This window comes from Penicillium angulare (assembly GCF_028827245.1).
Source record: "Penicillium angulare strain IBT 27051 chromosome Unknown utg000007l_segment0_segment0, whole genome shotgun sequence".
Lineage (NCBI taxonomy): Eukaryota > Fungi > Ascomycota > Eurotiomycetes > Eurotiales > Aspergillaceae > Penicillium > Penicillium angulare.
The window spans coordinates 3,569,123-3,594,112 of record NW_026623166.1 but is presented as its reverse complement, the minus strand read 5'-3'; the positions used below and the strand labels follow the sequence as shown (position 1 = coordinate 3,594,112).

Sequence of the window (24,990 nt, the reverse complement as noted above, 5' to 3'; positions counted from 1 at the left end):
ATGAGTGTTGATGAGTGTTGATGAGTGTTGATGAGTGTTGATGAGTGTTGGACTGGTGACGGCTTGTTGTGGGGGTGAATGACCAGGGGAAAAAACTAAACATTCTCCACATCCCTCGGGATTTGTTCTTGCCTCGTATCTTGTCATGTCCTCCGCCTTGCCTTCTCATATTCCAACAACCATGACGAGTTCAATTTGAGAGAATAATGATAATACCACAGACACGGTCAATAAACCAGTCAAAATTAATGTCAGTTCAAACACAAATCATTTCTAAATTTGATGTACACACTGTGTCTTTACATATACAGGTAATTAGCTTCCTGGCAATGAATGCTATTCAGACCGAGTGGCCTCTAAATATCAAGTGAATCCCCGCAGATGAAATACGCTATGAAGACCCAGCCAGATAGTTTTTTACAGCGTCAAATTATAATTCCGCAAGCTAGTGCTCCGAAAGGAAATTGATACAGGGACGAATCCCATCAGTGGCTCGCTCCGTGATTCCAATCTCATGATATAGTGATAAGAAACAAATCCGCGGCATTTCACAACACACGTTGACATCGCACCCATTGCACACGCTCTCAATAACCTCCGCTAGCTCTCACATCTACTTCTAGGGCTTACGAGGAGTCATAAGCATTCTACAAACAATTCATAATGCGGGCTACAAGACTGCGGGACCTGTAGAGGTCAGCTGGCTGGGGAGGACCGTACAACGCGTGGATAACGTTGTATCCCGCCCATACAGCTCAACCCGCACGACAGATCGCGGTTTACACCGTTCATCTCTGATCGACCTACCGTTTTTACTTAATTAGTTCTCGTGTCACTAACTCAAGAGGAGCGGACATGGCTTCCGCGGGTGGCCCAAAAGAAAGGATTACACAAGATACAGTAGTACACATTTGCGTAAGGCAATCCCGCTCTAAGCTAACCCTGCAGGTTTTCCGAGCTTTGACACACATGATTCCACGTAGAGCGAGTAGTGGCCTCCTTCAATACGCGGGATAATGCGAAAGATTGCACACGAGCCACATGTTGTAGAAAATATGATCGTCAATCTCGATTCTGAGTGAGTCATTCAAATAGAGATCAAGGTCACACCCGTTTCAATGCGACTAAGTTGGGGCACAGTTAAAGCGGACATTGAAAGCCAGAGAGAAAGGAGAATCGGGGGTTCGACTGTCCAGGTGTGCCATATCGAATACCGTGTTTGGAGCCTGTTGACTCTCGAAGATGTAATTGTGAACTCGGAAGTCTCAATAGACCGGGCGCAAGGGTACTGTAAATAAAGCAGGCAGGCCGAAACGCATCTCACATTGACCGGTGTCCGACAAGGCTAGTGTTGTCAGCAAATAGCAGCGGTAGCGGGTGACATGGTGGGGTAACATGAAGGGTAGCAAGTTGCCGACGTGACGCGTAACAGACATACGACGCGACGTTTCTGCTGCTCGTCAGCACGCGTTCGCAAGCAACGGGTCTTAGACAGTCAACAATTTATTCTGTACGCTATCGGGCTTACCACCTGACATGCCCCCGATATATCATATCAGAACTATTCCTTGAATTTGTCTCCTTTCATATGCTCCACGGTATTTGCCCGTTCTGTCTAGGTTTTCAATCAATTGAACGCTGGCGGCACGGGGGAACTTACCAGAACCCCCTTTCGAACTTAGTTGACAACAGACTGACGCCTGTTTCGGTAAAAAGATGTACTTAGACGCGGGATATAGGTAGCTTCTTTGCATATTCATCGTTGGCAATGGCAGCCTAGCTTTCGATATTGCGACACTGCTGTATGACGCTTGGACAGCTTGCACTCGGCCAATTGAATCAAAGTATGGGGTATCGTCATGATTTGAGGCTAGGAATTATATTCGCTCGGTTTTTGGGTCAGCCTCAATGCAACTTCTCTTCTTGCTGGAAATGTGCCACACAGCTACGACTGACAGAAGTCTCACCTCATCAAACCCCGCCCAAGTCAGTGTCTTAATAAAGTTTCTGGAAATAGTTTTCAAGGTCAGCAAGGTCGATAACATGGCGGTGAAGGGATTTTTTTTCCATCATGGACAGTGGAGCTACCTGTAAGAGCTGCTGTGGTGGGAATTTCCCCCTCGATGACAACGGCTTTCATCCGATAAGCTTTTCTCGGGATCAAATGATCCTAGTGTCTGTTATCTCGAGATGAGGCTTTCAGGGTTGATTTTATTCACATCCTCTTGCCAGTCATTCTGCTCTGCTCGTGGCACGCAGGATTTCCAAAAGAATGAGTGATGATTGATGGGTTTCTTGGGCCGGCTTTCACGCTCAACCCCTGCCTAGGGCCGGAGAGGGCCGACACCCGCAGGGTGGCCCCGTATACCGAAGGCCCGCCCGAACCAAACGCCACACCCCCCGGAGGGAAGGTCTAGAATAATTCCCTCGGGCACATTGGGAGCGACCGAAGGGAGCAGACAACAATGGACATGGTTTGATTGCACCCGCTTTGACCTTCTCCGTGGTGATCGCGGAACGAGCCTTCTTCCAGCACCAGCCTCTATTCCGCCATCTATTAGTTGCCCGTATACTGTACGATGTCGATTCAGGCGTTGAATCCACAGACGTCACAACAAACTGGGGTCAGCTCCAAGCGGGCTTTCAGACTCCCAATCCCCGCTAACCTCAACGCGGGCAGTTTCATTGCAATAACCCGCAAGTTTCGGACTGGAATGTCGGTCATCGCCATAAACCTTCTAAGCGGTAATGACTTGAGCTGTGTATGGAAATATATATCTCAGTCACTCTTTTTGCAGGCATGTTGTAGTGGTCTCTTTATACATGGTAAAAGTTGAATTATCAATGAGTTGTAATTATACAATACGTATGTACCAATTGGAACCAAGATAGTTTCCTCTCCCAAGGGAATCATCGCCGGAGGCGAGAAAAAATTTGCTCTGATGGTGAAAGGAAAGAACTCGTCAGCACCCCATTCCCTTGCCTCAAATGTGGCTCTTTTGGCATCGACAAGCACGATAGAAACCTATATCGCGTATTGTAAGTTTATCCTCGACGCGCAAATTACTGCTCTTGACCATCAAGATTGTGAGGTCATACAATTCTCGACACGGGAATGTCATATTAACGACCGATGAAGTTCACCACGTTCCAAGTTGATTAAATGAGTCAGTACAGTGCTCAAATATAGACCAGTGGGCGTTCCTATATATCCCAAAGACCTTCTGCCGAATTCGTATGTGATTAAAAAGGTTTATTATCTTTCTTCGTGTCAAAATATCATGCCATGATGCTCAAGAAGAGCATCCTTGAAGAGATCTAGAAATTGAATTTTAAGCCTGAAGGCTACATAACAACTATATCTTTCTAGCCAAGTGACGATCCTTCGGGCTCTCCAACATCTAAACTATTCACGCCCGTACTGAAGGCCCTTGAAGGACTTGGAGGTGAGGGTCCAAAGCTGACCCTTCAGCTTGCTCGCTTAAAAACCATCAAAAGTGATATGTATGTGAATTAATTTGACAACACATGTGCTAAAAAGGTCTCGCTCATATTCTGAGCAATGGCCAAGAGACCCGAGGAGCCTTCGCCGATGCCCCATTCTAGCTATTTGCTTAGGATACCTGGATTCAATCAAGTATGCGGATGGCATGATATGATGCCATTTATCGTGGCTAATGAAGCAATTCTGATACCTGTTCAGTAGACCCAGCCCACATCGACTATTGCATCCCTTGCATCCCCTTCACACCTGCTTAATCTATGTACTTTCAACCAAAACATTTATTTTGGTCTTGTTGTGATATGAGGCTGGTGCAGATCAGGAATTGAGCCGCACCATCGGAATTAATTCCCGAGATATCTAAATGTAGCATCAAGTTGATTTGCAATCAACTTGTTTTTCTCGTTGTATATATGGCTTCATGTGTTTCGTCTGAAATAATAACAATCAATCTTCCTTTGCAATACAACACTCTTAAAATGCTTGATGCCATTGAGTCAGGTGCATACGTCAAGCCAGGATTCGTGCATGCGTATTGCAGATCCCTGGCAACTTGTGCATCCTGGAAAAAGAAAATGCAAATTATCCGGCTCGTTTTTTTTTAGCAAGACAACATACAACCGACTGCATCATTCGTCTCGGATATGATCGCAGTATGATGGGACTATGAAGTCAGCTAACCTAATGAGTGGGGGATGATATCATAGAAGAGCAAATAATCGGCAATTCGAGACTCAAAGATTATTTTCATAGGTTATTTAATTCCCGGTTCCTTCCTGTAAGTGCAAGGCGTCGCTTCCAATGATACATTGTTGTTCTCTCGTGCCGAAATCCTCAAGAATTAGATACCTCAATAAACAAGTCGAAAATTTACTTCAAAATGCACAACGATTACCGGAAGGACCTCCGCTCTTCGGATTACTACAAATTGCCACCGGGAGAGTTGATTCCCCATTCTCACTCTCACCATCATAGCGGACATAGCCATCACCACGGAGATCATAAACATGCACACCACCGGGATAAGAGCGATCACAGAAGCAAGCACGATCCTCACCATGGCCTCCATCTTGCAGAGGGAGCAGTAGCCGCTGTCGGTATTGCAGAAACAGTGCATCGACATCGTGAGAAGGAGGGAGAGGACGTCAGTCATGGTTTTGGGCATATCGTTCGTACAGTGGGTGCAGGTGCACTTGGAGCAGTGGCTGCCAATGAGGTTGAACGACTTCATGATTCACATGAAAGTAAGAAGCATAATCGTCCATCGAATGATCACCATCACCACCGCAGCCATCAGCATGGCCATGGACGTGGGCATCGCTAATGGTGATGGATTCATCAATTCCTTCTTTGATGTCAATGATTAATGCCTGATGATCTATTGAAATGTGCTCCTGAGAGATGTAATGTAACAATTGATTATATGTTTGCAACCCGTTGACTAGTCCTGCCAGTAATAGGCTGGCACACATGATTCACAAAATTCTACCTACATATCTCAACATATTTCCATGCCTTTGAATATCACCACCGAAACCGTAGAAGCGACCCAAGCCCATCCCCAGATAGTACCTCAGAAAAGTCCATCCTGGATAGCAATAGCGACATCGTTACACCATGAAAATCACGATCTTTTCCCGAGTATTGTTCCAGCCCATGAAACAGGAAAAGAAACATGCGCAATTCATTCCACTAGGTCCGCGCTTTCAGCATAGGCAACAAGAACTCCCGCAACCTGCGAGATATAAATGTCTGATCGGAAGCCCGTTGCACGAGCATTAATGACTACCTCTGGATGTAGGCAAATGTTTGAGAACCAGCTTCGAGACTGTTCGTGAAGATCGTGTCGGAGAAGCTCAGGAACAGCGCTCCGGCAAACATATGACTGAACAAGGCGAAGGGCATTGCGATGGGATCTATGCCGGGAGAAGAGTCTCTTGAACAGCAATTACAGGCCATAGAGGAGGCAAGGACGGAACTGTAACACGAGTGGGGTTAAAGTGCTTACAACTGGCATTTCCGAGCCACGCCTGCTCCAAGAATTATATGATACCCAATCTATGGTGACCAATCGTTATGTCTTAACGCGTCTTGAATTGCATTGACGGATTTATTACCGTGGGTAGTCCTGAAGCTCAAGAACAATTAAAATAGAAATTGGACGGTGATCAAAACTTGGATGACGTAAAACAAGCCAAAACGATATTTTACCCAACAAGGCATTCAAGTCGGAGCTCCAAAATAACTTCTCAGGATTGGTCGGCCGACTTTGCCGGGATACCAGCGTTTTCCGCCTATGGAGTCCTCATTTAAAGTTCACAAATTCGCGATGCGGGGAAAATAAAAGATTACGGCTCCTGGGACCTTCTCCGCAGCCCGCAATTCTCTGAAGTTCCTTGCAAAGGTAGATAGTACACTGAGTACCTAAGGTTTGGTATCGTGAGGTTGTTCCAAGTTATTCTCCCCTCCTGCATAGAAGGAAGCCGGCCTCGTTGGCTCCAAAAAGGTACTTATGTGTGGGGACGGATTTCAGTGGCAAAATGTGACAACAAATATCTTGAGATCTAATCTTGTTCAAAGTCCATTCAAGTACCGTTATTACGTAGATCTCTAATGATCTGGAATTTTGTGGGCGCCGACGCAGGTCGGCTACGGCGACTCTTTACTCTATGGTGGGATTGGTTCAAGATGCAGGTATAACGTACACGATCCGGGATAATCTTGATCGGAGTGCCTTGACACGACCTCTGTCAAAATATCACACAACATACCGTATTGAGTCAATCCGCTAGACTGCGACCCTGCACATCATCATCCTCGGTATTCGTTTGATGTAATCACACTTCTACCATATGTGTAAACTTGAAAATAAACCACCCAAGTTGTTCCAAGAACCGTGAAATGATATAATAGCTGTGAAGTATTTGAGATCTATTTCATTTGGAATAAATGGAAATATTTTTTTAATTCTGTTTTTCATTTCCTTTCGCTTTGAGTCATTTTCATCAGGAGAGCGATATTTTTTTTTTTGCATCATCACTACAATCAACCCATCGTCCTTGGGACACAATAGCTCGCCATTTTCAGCCAATCCTTTGTGGAAGATACAAGGCCTGGAATCTTCTAATACATTACGTCCACCATATTATCTACCTCCCACAAGGTCCTGTCGCCACACTAGAGCCGAGATCAGACGTGAGGATATCTCCCCCGAGAGAGCGAAACACCTCGAGCGAAACCGCATCGCAGCCAACAAATGTCGAGAAAAAAAAGAAACAAGAGCGCAAGCACTTACAAGTAACCTTTGAGTCTGCGTCCGCCAAACACAAGGCCCTAGTGAGAGAAGCCAAAGCTTTACAGGAAGAAACTTGGTATCTCAAAAACCAGTTATTTGTGCATGCACAATGCGAGGACAACATATCAGCACCCAGCTGAGTGGAATGGCCAATCAATTTAAGGAGACCACCAGTGATCCATTCAGGTATTTCTCACCTCCACCATCAGCCAATACATGCTCGGAACGATCTAAAGTGGATCCTGGCGTGACCTCGGGGATCGATGATGAGGTGAAACGGGAAATGCATGGAGACAGATTGTTTACCTTTTTGGATATACCGAGTGGAATACAATATACCATTTATCCCGTTGCCAAGTAATCATCGAAAATCTTTTTTCAAAAAGCAATGAGCGAGGTGACCCATTAAAGTCAATCTGTGGACCTACACCAACCGTGGCTTTTATCGTCTAAAATGCACTACGTACTGTTTGCTGCGTCATGCTTGACTCTGCAAAAGTTTTGCTTGGAAGAAAAGACCCAGAAAAAAAAGAAGGCAAGGCCCATCGACGTACAAACAGCTAGATAACGAATGCCGCCTCCCACTACCGATAGCTATCGTGGACCTCAAGACACATCCTCTAGTCCTTTCACCCTTTAGTTTGTCCATTCGGGGGATGATACAGCGGTGGCATTAGCTGCGGTCTCTCTTCAGTCCGGCTAGGGATCTGAACGTTGCTTCATTCACAACGAGCAACTGGGTGGCTATCATGCCAATGCCCGACCAATGACGAGCGCAACCGGGCCCTCTTTCAATAATAAGTGATTCAATGATGCAGGCTTTGACGCACCTTTCTTCTTCTGGTTGGATCATTTGGAAGATACTTTTCTGGTGCTCAGAACAGTTGAAATCCGTAGCAAATTTTGCAGAGTTGGCGACGTTATGGGTCTCTCTACATTAACTCAAGGGTTTTCACGGGAATTCTGTATATTTTTGGACTTAATCGAGGGATAAAAGTATCTATGCATTCGACTTAGTTCACAAGGAAGCCTGGCTAATCTCCAGGTTTGGAATCTGAATGTCATTTCAGATAGTGAATTGGCTTAAGGAGGCAACAAATTTCCATTCCGACGAGTGTCTTTCTCCCGGAGAAAGGGGTCGAGCACCCAAAGAAGCAGAAGTCAAAGATAATGTATATAACATGTCAAGTCCTATCGAATAATCTAACTCGACGAGCAAATAAGTAGACTGGCCCTTCGCTTACGGCTCACGTTAGATTCAGAGATGACATCATCGACTTACTTTCAATGTACGGGCTTCTTAGTCCTTAGACCATTCCGAGTTTAATTATTGGATGGTTGTTGCATCCGGAGAGACCCGCGGTGGCTCTGGTCATATCCACATATCCCATCACTTGATTTAGTAACTCTTCCAAGGCCTACGGTGATTGGTTGACCTGGTGGATTTCTGGCCGCCCCACTTCCCGTCTCACATATAGTGGTAGCCGTGCCTTACCCTACGGTCTGGACACCAAACACGACTAGCCGCATTTGGTGTCCCGCAGCGCAATGTAATTCTCACCGGAATGTAATTTTTCTTTTTACACATCTTTATTACTACAAGGTACCACCTTAAATATGGCCGATTCTATTGAAACTGAGGTATCTTGTGTAAATGAGGCCGTGAAACACGCTCGAAGCCAAAAAAAGCTAAATTTACGTGAGGTCGTGCGGCAATTTGGCGTTAATTATAGATTGTTATGGCGACGTGTTAATTGCAATATGAAGCCTAAAACAGAGGTTAAACCATCGAATTATACCCTAAATGTCTATCAGGAGAAGGCTTTAGGCTATTGGATAAAGACTTTGGATGCTTCTTTTCTTCCTCCGACGCCTGCTATTATAGAGTATTGGGCTAATGCTACACTTATGTGGTCAAAGATACCCGATCGGATGGTCGGAAAAGATTAGGTATATCGCTATATTCGTTGTTTCCTAGACACTAAGATAAAGCTCAGAAGGCAGAAAATTATTGATTCTAAACGTCTAGGAATTATAGATATTGTAGAGCTTTATTATTGGTATGATTTGTTAGCTAAGGCTCTTAAGGGTATAAATCTATACAATATTTATAACTTTGATGAAACTGGCTTTTAAATTGGATAAGGACGGACCTGATATATATTTTCTAGCCAATCTGGTAAAGCTTTAGACCTCCTAGGTATAGAATATAGTAAAAGGGTAACAATCGTAGAATATATTACTGCTGATAGTTGGTGAATATAGCCCTTGGTTATCTTCAAAGGATAGTATTATATAGAGTTGTGGTATAACTATCCAATACTTAATAAATAGATAACTGTGACTGTAGAAAAAGGCTATATTATTAGTAAACTTGTTGTGTGTTGGATGGAAGAATTTGATTGTGAAACATATACTTATCTTAAAAATAGAGAGTAGTGTATTCTCTTGGTCGACGGCTGTGGCTTATATCTAATATTTGAATTTCTTGATACTACGACCAAAGCAGGTATTAAGATATTTGGATTTCTGCTGAATCGAATAAATTATCTTTAACCTTTAGATAGTAAGCCTTTCTAAGCTTATAAGGCTTATTTTAAGATATAAAATAATCAATAGGGTGGAGGTCTTCTTACATTAAAATCATCCTTTCTAAATGATCTTTACTAATTCCGAGATAAAGCCCTTATATCCCGAATATGTCGAAATGCCTTTTTAGAGCAAGGAATTTATCTAGTTGACGCAAAAAAAGTCTGTGAGAGCCTCGAAAATGCTTTTTCTTCTATTACAGATATTGAAATTGATCTATCGGGAGAGAAAATACCCTCTCCGGAACTAGATCTTTTGTTGTCAAGTCTTGAAAACATACCTTCAAAAACCTTTAAAGATGTGGAAAAAAGGCAAAAACATCTCTCTCCTCTTCTCTGCCGGCCTGATTTAACGCCCAAAGAAAAAAAAACACTCGCACAGGTCTTAGATGAGCAAGAGTTCTATTTTAACGTCTTAACCAATACTACGGCTACTATACGGGAAATGGCTGCTATCCGAGCCCTGCGGGAGAAAAAAACTACTAGACGGTATGTTATGGGCCTTAGTGATGATAGTATTATACGTGTTAAAGATGCTAAATGTAGTATAGCTGAGCGGAAGGCAAAGGAAGACAAAAAAGATGAGAGACGGGCGGTAAAAGAATTGGAGAAAAAGTACGGTGTTCCTACCACACTACGTATTACGGAGGCTTAAAGAGAGGCAGAGGCAGAACCGTTATACAGCGAGTCGGGAGAGGTTATTGGTTTTTATAATGAATTCTAAATTGCTAAAAAAAATTGTATATAAAGGCGAAAAAATTACATTCCGGTGAGAATTACATTGCGCTGCGGGACACCAAATGCGGCTAGTCGTGTTTGGTGTCCAGACCGTAGGGTAAGGCACGGCTAGTAACTAAGTGTTATTGAGTTTACTGAGTAATCTCCCACATAAAGAGTGTATTTTGCTGTATATAGAATTTCAGACGGTTACGCGTTTCCACAGTAAAATTCTACTTTGGTCGCCGTAGCTACTGATGCTCAGAGTCAGATACGAAAGATTTTTCACGTTGAAATCTGCTCACTTTGGGGTGGAAGCGAGCGACGTTTGATCATCAATTGGCTCAATGACTTCATGATAGTTGTCCCTTCCCCACAGACTTACATCAACTCGACACCTGCAAGCACTTTTGAGTCTTTCACTTCGTTTTCGCTGCTTGGTAGTGCTCGCTTAACGCGAATTGAGAAAAGTTTGGAATGATATCTATGCTCATATTCCATTGGCCGACATCCTCTCCAGCTGCCACCTTTACCCATCTCTGGGACTTTGTCGATCGGAATGGAGCCGTTGAAAACAATGGTTGTTAGTCATATTATAAGTGACGACGAGGAGCTCAAAAAGCAATTTGGAAAATTGGTGTGTGACACCTTTAGCTTCCAATTTGAACTTTCGCTGAATTACTAGACCTCTGATGAGAATTGCGAAATTCAAGGCTGGATTACGAGCAAACCTGTGGAGATACTAGGAAAGCTACACCACGCTCCCCGAGTCATCGGACCTAGTGACCATTTGAGCGCAATTATCGTCGATCCCAACTGGGGGACGGTCTTGCGAAGATCATTTTTAAGGGGCAGGAACGCGAGACTCTCCACACCCGCAGCCATGGCGGGGATGAAGCAGTTATGATCTTTTTACAGCCTGGGTTCCATTGTGTTATCACAGGTAATACTCAGGTAAAGTATATAGAAGGAGGAAGGATTCAATCGCAAAATTTGAATATTTGAGCTACCACTATAGGCCGTGGTCTTCTTGGTATGTCTCTTATAAAACATCGGTAGCTTGAACACATATAATTATTCCGCATACAGTTTCCTTGAAACCTCCGATGTTCTAGTAGTGGCATATATTCAAGTGAGTTTCTTGATTAGAGCTAGTGGCTACTTGGCTTTCAATTTTTGACCAAAAGCGTTTCGGTACGTTCGACCCTGTGCCGGACCCGCCAGATATACCTCAAGCAGAAAGGGGTGGTTGAATTGATTAGGTTTATCGCGGTCTTATTGGGGCGTTGGCAAAGACTTTGGGGGAATAAGAATGTGGAAGCGGAGCTAGTGCGGATCGAGTCGCCGGGTCTGACAGCGGCTGTCATTCGGCTTTTCGAACGACTGGTTTGTATAACATCAGTTTACGTACAAGGAGGGGATACCTCCGCATTGAACGATGCTTACAATCACCTGAGAAATGCTATCACAAAGGTACGGCGAAATACAGGGACAGTGGTGGAGATCATGATTGCGGGAGATTTTAATCGCCATGATCAACTTTGGGGTGGGGGGGGGGGGGGGGGGGCGATGATGCGTCTGTGAGTAGGCGAGGCGAAGCGGATCCGATCATTGACCTCATGAATGAATCTGCACTCAGCAGCCTACTCAAACGAGGCACCTAAGACATGGCACGGCGGAGGACAGAGTGGGACTGTGAGTCTACCATCGATCTTGTTCTGGCCTCGCAAAACTTGACGGACTCGATGGCTAAGTGCGCAATTCTGGAGGATGACCACGGCTCGGACCATGGCGCCATTGAGACTGTGTTTGATGCCCCGTGGCCGAGCCCAAAGTATCAGGAACGGCTTCTACTGAAGAACGCGCCATGGAAAGAGATTGATGCTAGAATCGCGAGCACCCTCGCTGCCACTCCACCGGAAGGCATAGTGTAGCAGAAAGCCGATCGACTCATGTCGGTGGTCTCGGACGCGGTGCACAAAGGGGCCTACAATGGTGTGTGTAAAGAATGACTGCTCCAAAGGATAAAAGCGCGAGGCATACCAGATGACTTGCTCCGGTGGGTCGAAGCTTCCTGCTCAGAACGAACGGCCACCGTCCAAATCAACGAACAACTTTCTGAGGGTCGAGGATTGCCACAGGCTGGCCTACCCCAGGGCTCACCCCTGTCTCTGATCCTATTCCTCTTCCTCAACGCAGACCTCGTGCAAAGACAGATCGACAGCCAGGGCGGAGCAGTCGCATTCGTGGATGATTTTACCGCGTGGGTGACCGGCCCGACCGCGCAGAGTAACCGGGAAGGAATTGAAGCAATTATCAATGAATCGCTTTACTGGGAAAAGAGAAGCGGTGCGACCTTTGAAGCTGAGAAAATAGCTATTTTACACATTGCGCCCAAGAGGCGTAAATCGGACCATGAGCCGTTTATCATCAAAGGACAGACGGTTGTACCCAAAGACCACGTCAAGATCCTGGGTTTGTTGATGGAAACAAGACTCAAATACAAGGAATATTGCAAGGGCCGTGTCTTAGGGTCTCGAAGCAGCAATGGAGCTGCGGCGACTTCGGGGCCTGTCCCCAGCAACAGCGCGACAGCTTTTCACATCGACGGTGGCGCCGGTCATGGACTACGCCTCCTATGTCTGGATGCCCGCGTGTAAGGACAAGGCCATGGGGCCGATCAATCGAGTCCAAAGAGTTGGAGCACAAGCCATTGTGGGGGCATTCCTCACGGTCGCGACCAGCGTAGCGGAGGCGGAGGCCCACATTGCCACCGCACGACACCGATTCTGGAGACGGGCCGTGAAGATGTGGACAGACATGCATACCCTGCCTGAAACTAACCCGCTCCGCAGGGGCACAGACCGGATCAGAAAGTTCAGACGATATCATCGCTCGCCGCTGTATCATGTAGCGGACGCGCTTAAGCATTTCGATATGGAGACACTGGAAACAATCAACCCGTTCACGTTGGCCCCCTGGGACGAACGCGTGCAGGCCAATGTTGATGGACAAGATGAGCCTCAGACTGAAGCGGGCGGATTGATGCAGATCGCGCTCAGCAGCTCGGCACGGAACGAGCTGGTGGGGTTTGGAGTCGCAAGCGAGAAACAGCCTCCTAGAAATCGAAAATTGAAGCTCAAAACCTTTTCCACCACATTGGGCGCGAGAGCAGAGCAAAACCCGTTCTCTGCAGAGCTGGCAGCCATGGCACATGTGTTGAAAATGGTAGTGGGAATCAAAGACTACAAAATTACGTTGCTCACAAGCAACAAGGCGGCGGCGCTCACGCTAAGGAACCTCGACGACAGTCTGGCCAGGAGTTGGTTTGTCAGATGTACAAGTTGACGAGAAGGTTGCGGAGAAATGGAAATCGGATCAGTTTCCACTGGATCCCTACTAGCGAAGACAGTAAGCTGTTAGGTCTGGCTAAAGAACAGGCCAGAGCTGCGACACAAGAAGATGCTCTCCCACAAGAACGCGTCCCGAGGATGAAGTCGACAACATTGAATATCGCACGGTCCCAAGCAGTCCCCAGCAGTGAGCTACCAGAGAACATAGGAAGACACGCAAAACGAGTAGATGCCGCACTGCCAGGCAAACACACCCGGCAGTTGTATGATCGCCTAATGTGGAAAGAAGCGAGCGTACTGGCCCAACTCCGAACCGGCATGGCTAGACTCAATGGATATCTCAATCAAATTAATGTTGTAGAGACGGATCAATGCGATTGCGGACAAGCAAGAGAGACCGTGGAGCACTTCCTCTTCCGCTGTCGGAAGTGGACTGCGCATCGGACGGAACTATTAGAATGCACCCAGACTCGCCGAGGAAACATCTCCTTCGCCCTTGGGGGGAAGCAGTCTTCTGATGATCAGAAGTGGACGCCAAATCTAGAGGCAGTACAGGCCTCCATACGTTTCGCCATCACGACGGGCCGACTCAAGGCTACTTGAACATATGGCCAACATAACTACCCACCCTTTTCTTCCGACCCTACTCACCCACCACCTCGTGCCACAGATGGTAGACGCGCTTCAACTGCCGAAGATAGGATGTTGAACACTTGGAGAAGCGCCTTCAAGCCAGCCTACTAACCCACTTACTAACCCACGAGAAACTCGCTGCGACACTGCTTTTTGGAATTGTCATATGTCATAAGGCATTATGTATGGGCTTTCAGGAGACACAGCATACACAGATGGACATGTACAGTAGATCAGTGATAGTTGCCCTTTCGGATCTGCCGCCGGGCGTTAATGAATTGTTTGTTTGTTTGTTTGTAAAGCAACGTCTGGATTCTGAAAATAGTACAGAACCTCTGACTTCCAGTGAGAAAACATTGCATGCGATATAAAGAGGCGCCAATCGATCACGGAAAGAAACAATCCTTCGTTTCTATTTAGCTCCTTACCACTTAGACCCGAGAAGGATGCCCAACGTCGCGTCGAGTACACATAATCCTGAGTGAACTTCCAACCCAGCATAAGAGCTGCGAGAAACATCCGCCGCTGACACTGTAGAAGCTGAAGCTCCTGGGGCACTTGAAACGGCTCAGTGGGAAACTTTTGCTTAATCGTGAACCGCAAGAGAGCTAGATAGTAAAATGTCGCGATGAGTGTACGATATGTTGTATGAGATCTCCGAAGGATATTTTTCAGATAAACCCGAAACCCCGTTGAAGTTTTGGGGCTGTCCTTCGCTAGAGGAGACCAGAGGGTAACGAGAAATCTTTCCGAGAAATCTAACAACGCAATTAGATTAGGATCACAAGTTTCTTGGTACTAGATTACTTACCAATGAGATCTTCGATAGAGACAAGCCGTCTGATTCCTTTGTGTTCCCTCAAAAATTGAGCCATGACAATCAAATTCAGGGATAGGAGAAAGAGAGATAGGCTTTTCGCCTGAATTTTGGGGGACAGGAAATGCAGAATTCCTATTCAGGGCGTTTGTAAGCATAGTTTGAAGTTGCTGGGCATCACCATACTGACCTATCAGTAGCACTCTTCTTATCCAAGCCAAGTGAGCTGGTGCGTCTTTTTGCTTCAATCTCAAAGACGAGTTCAGCTTCATTCGATACCGGAAACAAAAGTATGTTGGCTGAGGCTAAGAGCTAGGTTGACGTATTGATATATAGATTGCGTCGTCTCTAGGAGAAATCTGTAGCTGATTATGATATTGTGATTTCGATCGTGCTCGCAGAAAGAGTCATTAAGGATGAGAAGGGCTGGCTTTTTTGCGGTCCATGTCTGATTAGAGGATGTCGCGATAGCAGCTCTCTTGGTAATGAAAGCTTTGGTTTATCTATAGAGCCGCGAACTGCCTCATAACCTGCACGTTGCAGCAATCGTCGGTGACTGAGGGAAAAGCCAAGGAAATAATCCTCCAATTTGACCTGTTGCATATTGCACAGTCAAAATCGTGCTGCTGCCCATGGCTACACCAGTTTCTCCTCGGTAATGAATCATATTGGGTGTTTTTCCAATGCGACCGCATCCTTTTCATGTTGCTCAACAGCTCTGTCCCAACATTCAAACATTAACAGCTACCTTTGAAAAAATTAGCCAGACCTCCTCGCAGAGGAATGGTACCCAGCTAAAGGTTGGTGGTGAACGTTGAATCGCGTGATCGAAGCTTTTCTGCGGCATTCCCACGACTGATTAAACAGTGCCAACAGTGGCAAAAACTTTTTCATATACTGTGTCACCAAAAAACCTTGTGATCAACGATGATAATTGATAATTTCGGTGATGAATATCTGACACCTAACATCGTATGCATAAATCGGTATGTGCACTTGTCCACCAACCTATTTTGATATCATGTTGTTGAGATGTTCTATTTTCCTGCTTCCACTGTCATCAATTCCTATCTAACAAGCTATTGTGAAGGTGTTGGTTTGCATAAAACATCATGTTCTAGAGGCCCTGCAAATAACGCTAATTTTCACTCAGCAGGCAGGATAGCATGGATAGATTCTGGATTTTTGAGTGCCGGTTGAATCTACTAATAGCAATTTTTAAAATATCACGGATCTCTGAAAGAAACACGCAAGCATTTATGGTGCAATCTTTTTCCGTTAATCCGTTTTGCCGGTTCATCTCCGCCTGCCAGGCCAGCAATTAAGGCGTAGTTTCACAAATGCTTACAAGTAATCTTCTCTACAAAGGTGGCTGCATTGCGCAGGTACGTCTAGATTTTTATGCTCATTCGAGGTTCGCTCAATTGGCAGCGCTTCACAAGAACAAGGGCCTTCTGGGAGACGTGTTCTAGAAACACGGCCCTCTCAAAAGAAGATTCTTGTCCTCATCAGCTCCCCAAGAAGAAATTCTTAGGAACCAATGATTCACATGAAGATGCTGGGTGTACCGCGGACTTCCGAGCAAATTGGTTCATCGCTCTCCTGCACGTCCCAAAATGCAAGCGGCCATTGAAATCAGTTTCTCCTCCTTCCCTATTCCTTCTGTAGCCGCAATGGTTTTCTCTTCGTGGGCGGAAATCAAGAAGATCACATTGGTATCATCCGCTGTTGCTGCGCGGTAACAATGGGCTGGACGAAGGCTCTTAAGATTCCCATCGTAGAGTGTATATCCTTTGCATGAGTACTTTCGTGCGAGCCGCTCCAAGGGTGAGGGGTCGGATGGGTCTACGAGGAGACAGTCAGATTGATTCCACTGACCTCGCTCGAGTGACCAGAACTTGATCTCGATAAGTGGTTGTGTAGACGTTTGACAATTGGAGTCGACAGGTTTTGTTGTGATATGCTCGGTCTCTCTGTATGCTGCTTCCGATTGCTGGTTAGCAGAGGTCAGCAGTGACAAATCCTGAGTTTGACCTGATTGAAGCAAATCTCTGCGTGAAGCTTGATTATGATAGAGCAAATTGAGCTCTTCATTGAGCCCGTCGCTCTCCATCCTTTTTTCCAACTCCTCTTGCTCCACTTGGGCCCTCCTCAGGCCACCGAGAAAAGCTTCTTGTTCTTCAGACCTGGAGGGACGGCGTTCTTCTGACAATATTATCGTTTCTGACGAAGATCGTCGCTGTGCTGCAGGATCGATAGATGCCTGAGCAGCAATTCCAAGAACAGATCCAGTGTCGGGGTTGGGTTCCTCTCCTGTTGCTCGCTCGCCCTGACTCCATTCCATCGAGACTGTTTCCAACAAGATCTGAGTACATTCACTTCTAGCATCCCCAAGCTCTGGATTAGCCCCAGGCGAGTAGCGAGAAGGGACCATTTCCAGTACTGATTGGCTCAGTGACCCTCTGGGAGTAGATGGATTTCCATCCGATGGACTTCTTTGATCAAAGTTGTCCTGGTCGAGAGCTGACTCCAGAATATCTAAATCCATAGGCTCGGGTGCAATTTCTGAATTGTCACTCGCAGGAAACCAACTGGCGTGTTGTAGTGTTGCTCCTTCGGAGAAGAGATGACCTGCCGGATGCGTCCATGTGCCGTCCAGACGTATCCAAGCCCGGCGCCCCCGGCACACCGTCCTTTTCAACTAACAAGGGCGATTCCACTACCTCTTCCAGCCTTTGATCTGCATTCAAATTGCCACATCTTCTGTTATTGATGGGATCAGCCGTTGGCGGCTTCCCCAAAAAGGCGAAAAAGACACAACTGGGAACAAAAAAGCTAGTGATCGTATCGGCAACATCGACATCAGCATGCAATCGATCTAAGAATAACAAAGGGGCATCTTGCATATGGCTGCGGGTCTGCGGAACCCCAGAGCGAGCGTGCGCCTCGATTGATCTTGTTGGCGCGATCGACTTTGTGTTACAAAGTTATGCCCCATCCCAAAACCGATACGACATATTTGTCAACTAATCGAGGCCGAATACAACGTCAAAATTCCCGCTGCGATGGCGGGGACATCGTCTGGTGCCCTCTGTGCTGTGATTTGAGGCTCGTGCAAACCAGGAACCGAGCCGCATCACCGGAATTAATCCCCGAGATATCTGTCGAGCATCCTCTTGATTGGAAATCAATTTGATCCTCTCATTGTAAATATAGCGCCTGTTTTTCTCTCTAAAACAATAGTTTAGAAACTTTGTTGGGTTACATTAATTAACTGTTTTAGTTAGACAGCTGCTACCTCGATACCCCACGTCCTCATTTCCATGTCTTCGTTGACGACCAATCACTCACAGCTGGGGATTTCCCACTCATTGATCGAAACTGCCAAGTTGGCAGTGCCAGAGCACAGCGTGCAACATACTGCGCAGACACTTTTGGAGGGTACGACTGGCCCGTCAGGGCGGCTTTGTTGAACCCAGCGCATTCCCGCCGTAAGAACAGCAGAGATCGCTTTCAATTTCACGCAAAACGGAGTGCAGCAGCCGCCTGCTGCGAATTTTGACGGTACCGAGCTAATGTCTTCCATCCGTTCCTGGGGTGCATCAGAACACTGGCCAAAGTGCATGGTATACAGACGATGGGTCATATGCCAGAGCCAGGTGTTATCTGTTGATCCAGGGCAAACTTACCATGTGAATGTGTCTGTCCACTGACTTGACAGACGCGACAGAGATGCAATGAGACTAACACAAGTAGATTGTAGGGAGATTGTCATATTTTCTTTGCCGCAAAAAGTTTCGAACAAAAAGCCCTTGTCTGAATGCACTCTTCCCTGGGTTGCAAGTGCCTGCGTCGGGTCGCAACATATCAATTTTTAGCTAAGATATTATAGGGACTACAGATTATCTTCTACCCGCTGCAGAACGGCGTACAAATCCAATCGCTTGATCGGCTTGACGAGGAAAGTGTCAATCCCAGAACCGAAAGCCTCTTTCTGGGCAGCAGGGCTGTGCAGCCCTGTCAAAGCAGCAATGATTGTGGGCGGCAACGCCTTTCGTACCGACTCACTCAATACGGCCCGATGCTCTTCCTCAAGGCGGCGGATTTGTCGGGCCGCCTCGAAGCCATCCATGACGGGCATCGTAATATCTGATAGCACAGTATTAGCAGCAAAGAGGAAAGGGGATTTTAAATCAATGTAACGGATGAAAGAAGGAAAGCGGAGAAAGCGCTTGGGCATACCAAGGATAATTACCCGAAATTGGCCGGGGTAGGCCTCATATGTGGCGACTGCCTCGGCCCCATTGCGAGCAGTCATGTAGTCAAAACTCCCTTTTTTCGTGTAGGCACACAGTAGCTGGAGGTTTACTTCGTTGTCGTCCACTAACAAGATGGATGGACCAGGGGGATCTACGTTCCCCTGTCTATCGTTGGGAGAGGTGGGTTTCGAGGTGCCTCTTGAATTTAAACTCCCACTTTGTTCGGTTGATGAAATTCGATCAGGTCGAAACTCTGGGCTCGGGAATTCGTCTGTCGTCGATCGCTTCCTTATTTTCATCCTCTCTTCGGGCGAATCACTGGAATCAACGTCCAGTGCCAAATGGGAGGACTCTGGCATTTCCACCCAGCGAGTCGACTCGTCAGTAGAGGGCCGGCCAGACTGTCGATCGAGCCGCCGCCTCATACACAAATCTAGCGCACGGCCCAGTTTTCGAGGCCCGCAAGGCTGGCTGATAAACTCGAAGCTTGTGGCTTCGTCACGATTTTTGGCCGCAACAAACATGCTGTGGGCTTCTCTAGGAGACTGGCAAATAACCACCACCGGCGAGCTGCAACCATTTCCGTCGTCGAAATGTTTACAGCTGGTAAAAAGCTTTCTTCTTTCAATATCCCCAGAGTCCAGCTCCGTCTGAACGACTAAGTAAAAGTCGAAGCCGACGGGTTCACCCTCCAATGCAGATACGGAATTCATTTTCAGGCCAAACCATTCGCAACACAATCGCTCCAAGGCCGAGTACAACGCTGTATCTCGTTGAGACCGGAGAGAAGACCCGAAGCCTAAGAGGCCAATCGTCTTCCCCTCAGTATGTAGCAGGGTAGTCGGCATCGAGGCCGCCGAAACAGCTGATCTACCGGGAAAACGGATGAGCGGAACCCGGACCAACAGTTCAGTACCGACTTCTTTGGTAGAGTTGGTCTCGATAGAGCCCCCAAGGGAACTAACGGCCTCACGGACGATGCTCAGCCCCAGACCGCTACCGGATGCAGATGAATCCTCCTGCATGAAGGGAGTGAATAGATCATTTTGCAAGAATTCATGTCCGATACCTTTCCCAGTGTCCTTCACTGTAAGAGTGACATCATATTCATCGCCTTGTTCGCCACGCGCTTCACTAATCGACCCTGCGTGGCTTCGAGGGGTGCGGCATTTGAATGACTTTAAACCGAGGTAGATATAGCCGGAAGATGTATACTTCAGCGCATTACCAAAAAGATTCATCAGTATGCGGCGCCAAGCACCGGCGTGTGTTAGGAAGTCCCATTCCGTCTCTGGCTGGATGTCGTAGATGATAGTAATCTGGCTGGCACTCGGGCCAACCTGATCGAATGCGCTCGCTCGACCAGCCGATCGCGTAGATGAACTAGCCAACGCCGGAGGCGGCACGCTGGGATGTGTGTAGAAGCTATATCCGGCGAAAACGGACTCGATGACTTCCTCAAGCACCTCATCCAGCTTGACATGCGAGGATGAGGCCGTCTCACCGGGGTCTTTACTTTGCACGCGGCCTCCTTTTGTCGAACTGAAAGACATGTCAACCTGCTCCGCCCCTTGGTTAGCGCTTAGGCGAGATGGGTCCTTCTGATACTTGTCGATGAAACTAAGATCAAGCAGATTGTTGATAATATCCAAAAGGGTGCGGCCGCATGACTCAACTGTATGTATCATGCCATATTGCGTGGCATTCATGGCCGTGTCACCGAGAATGTCCGCTGTGCCTAGAATCCCATGAAGTGGGGTTCGGAGCTCGTGCGTAATGCTGTGAACCAGCTTAGTTTTGGCTTTGTCTGCCATCTCCACGTCAAGTCGACGGATTTCGGCTATGACGCTGTTTGTGAAAGCGGAAATGTACACGAGCTCGTTCTCAAGTGTGAAAACACGCCGAGGATCATTCGTCCACACTAGTGTCCCAGCAGTACACCTGCGTTTTTCCGAGTCCCAGACAGGCAATAAAAGGATGTTCCTGGCGTCAGGAAAATTTTTGATTAGTTGGTCGGCATCTCGTCGAAAGGTATTGCTTGCTTTTTTTTCTTTTGATGAGCGCCTTTCGTTATGAGAAGAATAATCATTGGTTGTACTGCCGTGGTCAGGGTTGGTCAAATCCTGTGCGGTGCCGTCGCTGTAGTTCGACAGTGATCGTTCGGCGGTGTATGAGAAAATTACGCCACGAGGATATCGCTGAAGGAGTGCCTTTAAGAAGGGCTCTTGCATCAGGTTTTCTCGGCCAGCTACCGAGTCATCATTGATACTCGACCCTCGCGAGCTCGCAAATCCCAAGCATACACACAGGGAGGTACTGTCAAGCTCCCCACGCTTGCTGGATGAAGATCCCGAATCGGAGCTTTCGTCACCGCTTGGTTCTTTTGCCCCAGAATCAAACACCCTGCTGCTCATGTGATCGACGAGGCTACCAAAGCGATCGCTATCCGCATCAAGAAACATAACTCCCTCCGCTCCAATCGACTCCCTGATCAGGTTTGCGGCTCGTGAGAAGACAATCTTAATGTTCGTTGAGAGGGGGCTTTCTTGCAAATCATTGTCTGCAGTCGCACGTCGGGTAGATGTATCCGATTGAGTTGATTCCATCCGAGGTCCTTGGCTGCGATCTGCCAGGTTATTGCTGTTATAAAATGGCCTCTTCGAAGTGTAACCGTCACTCCTTTCCGACTGCCGGAAAACAAGGATTTTCTCATCGGTTCCCCTGGCAGATTCTTGTATGTCTTGCTGTTTGATGTTCAACTGACCCTCTATCGGATCTCCGGAATGTTCCCATGCAACGTACTGTGTATTGGCCTCCCGCCATGAATCACGTAACGTAGCCTTACCCTCGACAAAGCTCCCCAAGCCTTCAATCATTCGTTCTGCCAGGCGGCTTTTGCGTGTAAAATCGAGAAGCACCAGATGCTCCATAATGGTCGCAGCCATGTCCTTCATAAATATAAGAGAATGCTCTTGGAGACCCGACGTCCTCGCCTCGCTGTCCATCATGCTATACGCGCCGATCGTAAAACCCCGTGGACTGACGATAGGCACGGCAGCATAAAATCGTACGTCAGATAGTGCATAAAGCGACCTGCCAGACCTGAAACGCTCATCGTCAGTCACATCCGAAATGACCAAGGCGCTGCCCTCGAATGCTGCATCGTTATCTATGGAACCTGACGATGGCAAGTGCTCGACATGATGACAAAAGCCGCTCTCTTTCGGGAGCACACAGCACCCCAGACGCAGCCGATCGCGATCATCTCGGGGAGTACCATCAATTAAACTCAAGGTCGGAGTGGCCTCCGCTATGACATGCTGGTGGGTATGATCGAAGAGAGAGATCAAGGCCCGTTGGGTCCCTAGGCGGGTAGCGCCCAGCTGGGCGAAGGAAGTCAAAGCTGAATCTCGCGACGGCTGTGGGGTGAAGGTACTGTGGCTGGTGGGATCGAAAGGAGCGAAATGCGAGGTGGGATGGTTGCTGGGGATGTACCTGCCGCAGTCGAGAGGTCAGCTACTGTTTCATACTAAAGATATTCAAAGCTCAGTCGCACTTGTAGAATTCCCGTTCCTGCGCCAGTCGGTAGTTCGACTGCGCATCCCATCCTTCATTTTCAGCCATGTTGGGAAAACTTGCGGAGAATTGTGCATACCTATTGAGAATGGACGGGGCAAAACTTCAGGTAGACCCGAGCCCTTCAGCTTGTTTTATTCCAGCCGGAAGAGTTTTAACACATCAGCCAACCACAACGTCTGATCAAGAACGTCACCATTTGAAAAACAGGTTCCGGGGAACCTTGTCGGCTGCCACGGGCCTGCTCACCGCTTTCCACAACTCATTGTCACGTTTCTAAGAGACCTCGACTACAGGAGCCACACGCTGCGAGGAGATAATGCTTAAGCTTTTATCGTGAGCCCAAGATATCAATCCTCTTCTCACCTCGAGCTTCTTCCTCCAAGATACTCCATGTGGTTGTGGGCTAGTTGTTCGATTTGGATGGCAAAAACCTGTCATGTGTGTCAATGGACAGCTAAGAGAAATAATATTTGCTTTATTGGTGACCTCACGCAGTCAAGATGAAGGTGTAGTGTCTCACCCCAGCCACCATCCTGGTTTTGAGTGAACTCGAGCCATTGTGTTGCGTCCTTAACGTCGTCAAGAATGCTGTCATCTCTCCCAACCCAAGCGTTGCTTTCTGTAGTACCGACAAAGTATTGCAATGCACAAAGGGCAGCACTAGTTCCGTATAGATAATTGCAACCCCAGCGCCCATACCACGCACCCGAGGGCTCTTGCATACTGGAAAGGTAATCAATCGCTCTTTGGGAGGCCGCTGTCAGATGATCGACCAGTTTGCTTTCATCAGCTTGCGTCTTGTGCTTCCTGCTAATTGACAAGAAGAGTCCGAAGGCCTCAAGCACATGACCGCTGACGTCTGGAGTAGATGGATCACATAAAGCCTCCATATCGCTGAAAGGTATCTTGTTCAGAAACAGGTTGTTGTCCCGATCAAAGGCTCCCCAACCCCCGTCTTTGTTCTGCATTCCAAGGAGCCATTTCAGTGCAAGTGGCACAATCAGCAAGGGCTGAGCGAAGCCTGATGAATGGCCATTCATCCTGAGAGAGCGGGATCAGGTGGAGTGTGAACGGACGCCCTTGAGACCATCGACATAGCCTTGCAGTGGATCTGGGCTTTCATTTCGTTTTAGCGTCACGCGCCATGTATTGCGTACACACTGGCTTACTGCCGGTGTATCGAAAGTCTCTATGACGGATCAATGATCTGTCATTCGAATTGTTTGAGAAGTGCCATAACTCACCCACATTCTATACCTTGAAGGTCCGAGCTACCTAAGCGGGGGTAAATATAGAGAAAGCAGCGCAAAGAGCCGGTTGGAAACGAGCGAGATCTGCTGAGATGAGATACGTACCTGATGGCGGCACATCCTCATCGCTGAAAAAGTTGACGAGCTGCTTCTTCTTTACGGTATCTGTCGACGTGGCGACGAAAGCGCAATGCTAGAGACGCTTCAATATAGAGTGCGTCTCTTGTATTCGAGGTGGAGGCGGCCTTGCCTTGGGTACATGATGGGTGGTCTGTCCGACAACTGGTCCCTTGCTATTGAGTTCAAGATCGAGAGGATAGAAAGCTCCATGAGCTATCCGGCATCTGGGATAGCCCACACCGGGAGCTGGGGAGGGGGCCGTGAAGATCTCTGCCATAGAAGGGAAGTCAGCTTAATGTACACAGACTCAATCAAGGGTCAGGGGATACGGGTCACACTTAGCGTTCGCCGGTATTCATGATGTATCAATCAATCCACCTTTCTGTGAGAGATTCCTGTGATGCAAGTTCGTTTGATTAGCGATTGACCTCATGGGGTTGTGATTGGGCCTACCATATAAAAAGGCTCTACCGTAATCTACCAGGGGTAGAGAGCCTGTCATGGTGGTCCTCGAATGTGTTCGGATCTGGACTGCACATAGACCGTCCGAGAAGCTCTATTGTGATATCGTTAGATAGGACATAGTGTCTTTTTCATGGGTCGGATGGAATCAAGACCTCACCTTGGTAGAGATTTTGCGTGCTGCGGTGGATGTATTGGAAGCCTAGCGGAACCCGAGTGAGATACGGTGTTAGTATAAGTCCTAACTCAGGGAGGGTGGTACTCACGTATTCAAGTCCTCGTATATCAGTCCTAGAGAAAGAGTGTTATCAGTGAGAGGTAGGTAGTCTTTGGATGAGGGCTGGGTACACTCACAAGTTATAGACAAAAGAAAAGATCAAAGTCATCTTCGCAAATGATAGGTGTGAGGTGAGAT

At 47.3% G+C, this 24,990-nt stretch overlaps 7 protein-coding genes across 7 annotated transcripts; 4 read left to right on the top strand and 3 right to left on the bottom strand.

The window, feature by feature from the left end:
• Positions 1-4,382: 4,382 nt before the first annotated feature.
• N7478_010596 (uncharacterized protein) lies at positions 4,383-4,826 on the top strand (the record flags this gene model as incomplete). Its single annotated transcript, XM_056926810.1, has 1 exon — positions 4,383-4,826. The coding sequence occupies one exon, from the start codon at positions 4,383-4,385 to the stop codon at positions 4,824-4,826; it is 444 nt and encodes a 147-aa protein (XP_056776180.1).
• Positions 4,827-11,769: 6,943 nt separating this feature from the next.
• Positions 11,770-12,036, top strand: N7478_010595 (uncharacterized protein; the record flags this gene model as incomplete). Its single annotated transcript, XM_056926809.1, has 1 exon — positions 11,770-12,036. The coding sequence occupies one exon, from the start codon at positions 11,770-11,772 to the stop codon at positions 12,034-12,036; it is 267 nt and encodes an 88-aa protein (XP_056776179.1).
• An 18-nt stretch (positions 12,037-12,054) lies between these two features.
• On the top strand, positions 12,055-12,762 carry N7478_010594 (uncharacterized protein; the record flags this gene model as incomplete). Its single annotated transcript, XM_056926808.1, has 2 exons — positions 12,055-12,097; positions 12,185-12,762. The coding sequence occupies 2 exons, from the start codon at positions 12,055-12,057 to the stop codon at positions 12,760-12,762; spliced, it is 621 nt and encodes a 206-aa protein (XP_056776178.1).
• Positions 12,763-12,772: 10 nt separating this feature from the next.
• Positions 12,773-14,058, top strand: N7478_010593 (uncharacterized protein; the record flags this gene model as incomplete). Its single annotated transcript, XM_056926807.1, has 2 exons — positions 12,773-13,428; positions 13,515-14,058. 2 exons carry the CDS (start codon positions 12,773-12,775, stop codon positions 14,056-14,058), a joined length of 1,200 nt encoding a protein of 399 aa, XP_056776177.1.
• Positions 14,059-16,496: 2,438 nt separating this feature from the next.
• On the bottom strand, positions 16,497-17,453 carry N7478_010592 (uncharacterized protein; the record flags this gene model as incomplete). Its single annotated transcript, XM_056926806.1, has 1 exon — positions 16,497-17,453. The coding sequence occupies one exon, from the start codon at positions 17,451-17,453 to the stop codon at positions 16,497-16,499; it is 957 nt and encodes a 318-aa protein (XP_056776176.1).
• A 1,347-nt stretch (positions 17,454-18,800) lies between these two features.
• On the bottom strand, positions 18,801-22,788 carry N7478_010591 (hybrid sensor histidine kinase/response regulator; the record flags this gene model as incomplete). The annotated part of the gene is made up of 2 exons (XM_056926805.1): positions 18,801-22,659; positions 22,721-22,788. The coding sequence occupies 2 exons, from the start codon at positions 22,786-22,788 to the stop codon at positions 18,801-18,803; spliced, it is 3,927 nt and encodes a 1,308-aa protein (XP_056776175.1).
• Positions 22,789-23,186: 398 nt separating this feature from the next.
• Positions 23,187-23,783, bottom strand: N7478_010590 (terpene cyclase; the record flags this gene model as incomplete). The annotated part of the gene is made up of 1 exon (XM_056926804.1): positions 23,187-23,783. One exon carries the CDS (start codon positions 23,781-23,783, stop codon positions 23,187-23,189), a length of 597 nt encoding a protein of 198 aa, XP_056776174.1.
• Positions 23,784-24,990: the final 1,207 nt, after the last annotated feature.